This window comes from Vombatus ursinus, unplaced genomic scaffold, assembly GCF_900497805.2.
Source record: "Vombatus ursinus unplaced genomic scaffold, bare-nosed wombat genome assembly UNPS02004573.1, whole genome shotgun sequence".
NCBI lineage: Eukaryota > Metazoa > Chordata > Mammalia > Diprotodontia > Vombatidae > Vombatus > Vombatus ursinus.
The window spans coordinates 2,822,628-2,830,314 of NW_020944351.1; the positions used below are offsets into that span (position 1 = coordinate 2,822,628).

Here is a 7,687-nt window from a genome sequence, read left to right on the forward strand (position 1 = left end):
TTCCCAGTAGGTTTGGGGGTGACAGGGCATCTAGCCTAGCTAGATGGAGAAGATGATCCCTGAGGATGGAGTGAGGAAATGAAGTCATCGAATGGAGCACAGAGATGACCCCAGAGGGTGGACCCTAGAGGATGAAGGGACATGATTTCGGAAGGTAAGTCTCAGAGGATGGAAGAAAATAACTCCCTCTCTCCCTCCTTGCACTCCCTTTCAGCCCATGCTTTCAGAATTGTAACCAAATCAACATTACCTGGTGTGTCTATAGACTGCCCTATTGTTCCACTAATCACCCCAACCAAAATACCCTTCCCTGGCCACCATTTCTCTATATGTGTTGTCTCCCCCTATTAGAATGTAAGTTCCTTTAGGTCAGGGACTATCTTGCTTTTATATTTATATCCTGAACACCTAGTACAGTGATTGGCAATAGTAATCATTTAATGAATGCTTTTCCATCCATCCATCCATCCATCCATCCATCCATTCCCTCAGAAGATAAAGCTGACCTCTGAGGGTACACCTCAGAGGATGGATTTTAGAGGCTAGAAATGAGATGAACTCAGAGGATGGGATATGGAGGTGATTGCAGAGAATAGACTCCAGGGAATAGAGGGAGATGATTCCTAGAGTAGACCTCAGATCCTAGAAGGTAGAGAGAGGAGTTGCTCCAGAGCCTGGACTTTAGAGGATGGAGGGAAAGGACCTTCTAGGGTAGACCTCAGAGGACAGATTGTAGAAACTAAAGAAATGAGCCCATAGGTTGGCCCCCATGTGGTAAAGCTCTATAATATTCCTGAAAAGTGCACGGAGGAGGACTCTGGTTTACTAAGGAAATAGCCCTGAGTGAGGAAAATCGAGCCAGAGAAACTATGAGAGGAAGAAAGAGTCTGGAACAAGGGAGTAGACCCCACTGTGGGATGCAACATGCTGATCAGGGATATTCTGCAGGCTACATTAAGAGGAATGTAAAGCTGGCATCTAGAGAGTCTCCTGATTAAAGCAAGATATCTGTCCACAAGATTCCCATTTCCATATCAATCCACCTAGATGTAGTTGGTCAGAAGTCCAGAGGAAACGGTCCAGGTATGAGTCACCATTGACAGTGCTGTGTAACTTCTGAGCTAGCACTAACTGCTCTCACTTATCACTGGGGAGGCTGTGAAAAATCAATGAAATAATATACAGCCAATTCACAGACCAATTAGTCAGTTGTGTCAGTGGTGTGTTTGAATTCTGGGATCCCAAGGGAAATTTTCAGAAAGGGTCCCTTTACCCCTGGTTAATTGCAAAATAACTAGCTCTCCTGCAGAAAAGGGCTGTTTGGGCAGTATTTATACCGATGATTTATGGCTCAACCCAATCTCTGAAAGAGCCTACGTGGATTAGCGAAAGGAGCACTAGATTGGGAGGCAAGAGACCAGGCTTCCAGTCCAAACCCGGACACCGACTCTGTGTGACCTCGGACATGTCCATTCTCTTCCCCAGGCTTCAGTTTCATCTTTTACAAAATGAGCTGATAGCTTCCAAGCTCCCTTTCAGCTTTAATATTCTAGGTTTTACTTGTTAGTATCTCTGATAAAAGGTTCCCGAGGGGAAAATGCTGAAAGTAATATCTAACACAGAAGTTTGGGGTGTACTGTGGGTGTGTGGGTGGGCAGGTGATCTTGAGGCAGCAGGGGTGCGTTGCAAAAGGCAGGTTTGCCATCAGAAGACCCGGGATGTGAGCTCTGGCTCAGCCATTTATTCCAGTGTGATTATTAGCAAATTGCTTAATCTCTTTGAATTTCAGCAAAGTGGGGCTAGTAATAGGACAATCACAGAATGTTCGAGCTGGAAGGACCCTGGGAGACCAAGCTGTTCAACCCCCTCATTTCGGAGAGGAAGAAATTGAGGTCCAGGGGAGGGGGGGGAGGGGGGGGGAAGGGACTTGCCTGAGGCAATACTTATCCCCCAGGCTTGTAGGAGATAATGGACTGAAAGGGCTTTGTAAATTGTTTATAGAAACGTGAGAGGTTATTAGTCGCTAAATTCTAACCGTTCTCTAGTATTCTAGGGAATCCAAAGTGGTCTGCAAATGAAGTGGTTTGAGCAATAGTAGATACATTTCAGGTATTCTCATCACCCAGATCACCCAGAGGTAGCTGAAGGGGGTGGGGGAAAAGAACAATGACTGCGTAAGCAATACTGACGCTTTCTTCAGGCATCCTTTCCCTCCCCCCCCCTCCACCCACTCCCCTTTCCAAGAGTAAACTCTGAATCGGTGCTGAATTGGGGGGAGGGATTGGTCCTTTCGTATGGGGGGGCAGCTGAGAACCACAGTCCCCATTTATCTGCTTTAAAAAATCATAGCTTTAGAGCTGCAAGGGACTTAGTAGGCCAAATAGTCCAATCCTTTCATTATACAGAGAAAGAAACTGTGAGACTCAGGGAGGTTATGATAAACAAAGTGCATTTCTCAGAACAACCCTATACGTAAGTGAGGCAGGTATTATGGCCGCCCAATTTACAGAAGGGAAAACGGACTCAGAAGGGAAGGTCAAGGTCATACAGCTCACTAGCAACGGTGTCAGGACTGGAATCCAGGTATCTTGAGTGCATGGCACCACACATCACCCTTGTCTCTGTTTTCTCTAGCTCTAGCCTCTAGGTACACTTTAAGCACGTCTCCTGGAATCCTTTTCTTCTAGGATGGCTAGGGTGATATCAGCATTATCGCCTTCAATCTCCCACCCCCACCTACACACACATAAGTAGCTGAACTGGGAGGGGGACTGGGATTTTCTGATTACAGTTCTTTCCAGCATACTGAAAAGCAGTTTGTATCCTAATTAGGGTTGTGTCTAACCTAATAGATCACCCACGTAGCAGCCATTTCTACCCCCATAATATCTCTTGCATTTGTCCTCTCCCTGTCTCCCCATTGCCACTACTGGTTTCCTGAAGGCTCTCATCCCTAATTCTCTGCTATTTTAACAGCCGGCTTAACTGGCCTCCTGTCCTCCGGCCTTTCCCATCTGCAGGTCAGTCTCCACGCTGCCTGGGTGATCTTCCTAGGGCGTCCCTATGATCCTGCACTCAGAATCTCTCAGCAACTCCCTAACCCAGGTATTCTCTCCCATTCCACCTTCCCAGCCTTATTGAATTCTTTTCTTCCTCACACTACGTGCAAGCTAAATTGGAATCCTCACCATCCCCTGGTTGTTCACGACTTGCTTACTCCCACCGTCCTCCATTTCTTGGCTAGACTCCTCCCCCATCTCCATCAGTTGAAGCCACCTCCCCTAAGGAGCCTGCCCTGAGGCACCCCCCCCCATCCCCCGTCACTTTCCCGGTGCAAGTGAGCAGCTTTCTCATCCTTTCCATTGCACTCGGCTTACCCCTCAATTCACAGTTATTTGTGGTATCATTCCATCCCTTCGGCTAGACTTCAAGCACCCTGAGGGTAAGCGGAACTGTGTCTTGGGCGGTCCACTACTTAGTATAAGGAGCCACCATATACTGATAATGCTCGGTGTCCCGGTTGCTCTATCTCTCGCTGCTCAGTTGAGGAAGAGATGCTGCCTAAGTCAGGCACGCTATTATTAGCTCCCTCCCTGTCATTTTTGTCCCACCTCCAACCTTACTACCTGTGTGACTCTGGGCACGTCATCTAACGATGTTCCTGGGCCTCAGTTTCCTCCTCTGTAAAGAGAAGGTTTTCGACTAGATGGCCTATGATCCTGTGTCACCCCCCCCCCCCCCCAAGGTTTTTGACATCTTAGGTAAGTCCTGAGAGCCCTGGCTCACAATACACAGATGGGGAAGGGGAAGAAGGTAAGATCTCTTCTCCTCTCCTCCCCCCACCCCGGCCCCTTCTCAGAATGGCAAGCGCTGGCAGGGCCCGCGGAGCTCAGCTATGGCACCTTCTTTATTGGACGGAGGGGGTAATGGAGACCCCCAAGCTGGGTAAGGGACTTGCCCAAGGTCACTGAGAGTGGGAAGGTATCCCCCTCTAGGCCATCCCCCCCAGGTCCTGGAGCCAACCTGGTTCCAGCATCTTCCTCTTCAATTTGCCGAACCACTGAACCATCCCTAATACACCCCCTACTAAGAAAGGCGGGTTCCTGAGCGAGTCCTTCTGTCCCAACTTGAAGGGGGTGGGCTAAAGTAGGGAGCCAAGCATTCTTCTCAGGCAGAGGAGTACCAAAGCCACAAGACTTGGCTCGGACCCTGGGCAAGGAGCGGAGCACGGTTTTGTTTTTTTGTTTTTTCTTGGGGGGGGGCAGTTCTTCGGCCCATCCCATAGGCTGCCTCCTCCCTCCACGCCCAAGGTGGGGCCGGCACCGCCCCGGGAGCTAGGTGTGCGTGGGGGGCGGGTCCGGAGGCTGGGCAGATAGCCCTGCGGAGGCAGCCGGAGGAGGGGGAGGAGCTCGGCCGCCCGCGAAGTGGCGCCCAGGGATGCAGGGGGCGGAGACTGGGAGGAGGCCGGGAGGCGAAGTGCAGGCAAGAGCTAAGTGAGCAGGGGAGGAGCTCGGGCAGACGTGAAGGAGGCGGGCCGGTCGACGAGAAAAGTGGGGCGGTCTCCGGCTCTCTCCTAGTGGTTCTCAGTGTTGTGGCGGAGTGAGGGAGAGGAGAGAAGGAGAGGAGAGCAGAGCAGAGCAGAGCAGAGGAGAGGAGAGGAGAGGGAGGGCGAGGAGCAGGACAAGCAGGAGAGCGCGCTGCAGCGCTGAGCCTGCCGGGAAGGAAGGAAGCGGGCTCGGCCGCGGCAGCGGCATCGGCAGGGGCGAAGGCTGCACCGCGCGCAGCCCGGCGCCTGCCCCGGCTCCGGTTCCCACTCCCGCGCGCCAGCCCGCACGCTCATACGTTTCATGGACGCGGCGGCCGGTCCCTGCCAAGTGTTCCGCGCGCCCCTCCACTAAGAGCGCCCCGCAGCCCCCGCACCCCCTCGCACCCTCTTCCCAGCCCGGGCGCCAGCCCTCCCGTCCCGCGCCGCCCTCCGGGCGGACCATGGATGACAAATCCAACAAGCTGCTCCTGGCCCTGGTGATGCTGTTCCTGTTCGCTGTGATCGTTCTGCAGTACGTCTGCCCCGGCACCGAATGCCAGCTCCTCCGCCTGCAGGCGTTCGCCTCGTCCCATGCCGACCCGTACCGCACCGAGGACGAGAGTCCGCCCCGCTTCGTGGCCCGCCTCAATTTCACCGACGCCGAACTCCTGCGGAAGGTCGACTTCAACATCAAGGGGGACGACCTCATCGTCTTCCTGCACATCCAGAAGACCGGGGGCACCACTTTCGGCCGCCATCTGGTGCGCAACATTCAACTGGAGCAGCCGTGCGAGTGCAAAGCTGGCCAGAAGAAATGCACTTGTCACCGTCCCGGCAAACGCGAGACCTGGCTCTTCTCCCGCTTCTCCACCGGCTGGAGCTGCGGCTTGCACGCTGACTGGACTGAGCTCACCAACTGCGTGCCCTCCATCGTGGACAGCAAGAAAGAAGCCAAGCTGCGACCGACCAGGTGAGCCAGGCAGGTCCGCACGCGCGGCCCGCCGCCGCGACTGCCGGGGCCCCGAGCTTTCAACTTTTGTCTCAGGGTGGGTGGGTGTGGGGGGGGGCAGGGGGTGTGAAGGTGGCTAGCGCGACTCCCAGTGCCTTTCCCGGGGCTACAATGAATGCATTGTCTCTCCTCGCCTTCCTCCCTAGTCCTAGCTGTGTCGGGGTTAGGAGGACCCTTTGCTTTTCTGGGGGGCAGGTGGCATCCCCTTTGATCACGGGAAGCATGCAAAAACAATTCCCACCGAGAGTGACTGCAAACCGCCACCGCGGGCTCAGAAATTGCCTTCATACAGCTGCAGTAATTGTCCGTCGTCTGCGCGCTTCTCCCTCCCTCCGTACCCCCCTTTTCCCTCTGCAGAAACTTAATGGGAAGGGGGTACCCAGTCCACAGCCAGAAAAGACCATCCAGGGCCCTTTGGAACGGGAATAGTGGCAGGGACTGGTCATGGGGGTGGGGGTGTAACTGGACAGTTGTTTAGGCTGGAGAGGGAGGGGGACGGGAATCGGACTGATTGCTATCTAAATACAGTTATTGAAGCCGCCCCCCCCCCGACCCCCTGCAAGCTCAGAAGAGCATCGAAAAGACGAGCTCTCCAGCTCTCCAGACACAATTTGATTTTTCTCTGCAGGTGTTTCTGGACAGCCCTACAAATAGCTCTCACTTCCCAGCTTGCTTCGTTGCAAACTCTAGTTATTTGTAGCAAAGCACTTCTGCTGGTTGGGGGTGAAGGGGGGTGCTTCCAGCCTGTACACTGGAGAGCCTCGGCGGGGCTTCCTCCGCAAGCCTAGAATTACTTCACTGTATTAATGTGGTAAGATAGCCTGGTTGTCACCTGCGGGGATCAGCTGGCTGCGTGCCTCCCCTGATTTTCAGACTCGTTTCTGCCCAGTGGGATGGGGTGGAGGTGAGCCTCCGAGGCTCTGTGGAGTCTGGACAATATTGAAGGCACACAGCAAACCATCCTCCAGGAAGAAGTGAAATGGAGGGCTCGCCAGAGGGTTGTAGAGTAAAGTTGTATGGTATTGGAATAAAGGTTCTCCCTTTTCTTTACCATGCCCTTTTATTGCTTGGCAGTAAGTGGGGAAGGGGCCGGTTTCCTCCTCTCATCTTGGCAGGTCCAGGAGGCTGTGAATGAATTTCGTGGAGCCAGTGCTAAGGGCTTTTTTTTGGGGGGGGGGACCTACCTCCAGCCAGTAATGGCTCAGGTTGTGTAGCCCAGATGCCCTGGCTTTGAGGACCTGTGCCCTCACATCCTCCCGAACCTAAGCCATGAGAGAACGGTCTAGGTCTTGGCTGTAGACTGTTCTGTCATTCTTTTTCTCTTCACCCTCCTCCCCACCCCAAGCATATTACTTCTCCATCTTCCAGGATGTTATAACATCTGGCAGATGGTTCTCTGAACTCCACAGTGAATGATGGACCTTCTGTCTGATCGGAGCCAAATTTTGCTGTCAGGACTGAGTGGCTGGACTGTTTCTGGAAAGCCAGTGGGAGGTCACCTAGATAGACTTCTTGGGGACAAGTTTCAACCTCCCTAGTCCCCAACCCTTTCCCCTACCCATAACACTTTTTTTTTTAGTGCTGGAGTCCCTGGGTGCCTTTAATTTTGTTACCTCTTCAGCCTAAAATGCCATGGAGAGGGGCAAGAGGCTTGGTCTTGAAGGGTCAGGGAACCGCCTGCACACACCTGGGGCCCTTATCCGGCTTTTCCCCAAATCTGTTGCGCTGTGGGCTCTCAAAGGATCTGGGAATGATAAAGATCACCACTTACACTGCTGCTTGGCTGAGAAGCTAGCCCTCCCCTTGCCTCTATGCTCAGTGCATGGCAATTTCAAAGGAGATCTTCAGGGCAGACATAGCATTCCCAGCCATTGCCCCCAGGATGGCAGGGGGCCTAGGTCCTTATTATAGCCCAGCTCCTGAGAAGATCTACAATGTATTCCTATTTAAAAAGCCTTCTGAATGGGTGGGCCAGGGGTCTATGCGGTTGGTCCTTGGACACACCATTATTAATGCCCTACGGATTATTTACTTAATTGACCTCTGAAGAAATCAGACTATAGGAGCCTTTGTTACCATTAGTTTTAACAGTCAGGACCTTTCAAGGAAGGGTTTTCGTCTATGGGGAGAACAGCTTTTCTCACTCAAATAGA

General features: G+C 52.9%; 1 protein-coding gene across 2 annotated transcripts in view; it reads left to right on the forward strand.

Moving 5' to 3' along the window:
* Positions 1–4,986: 4,986 nt before the first annotated feature.
* The window catches only part of HS6ST2 (heparan sulfate 6-O-sulfotransferase 2), a 279,978-nt gene continuing 277,277 nt past the window's right edge, over positions 4,987–7,687 (forward strand). For both annotated transcript variants that reach the window (XM_027837837.1, XM_027837844.1), the window contains exon 1: positions 4,987–5,495. In XM_027837837.1, coding sequence (XP_027693638.1) covers positions 4,987–5,495 — 509 coding nt within the window. The remainder of the gene's footprint in view (positions 5,496–7,687) is intronic.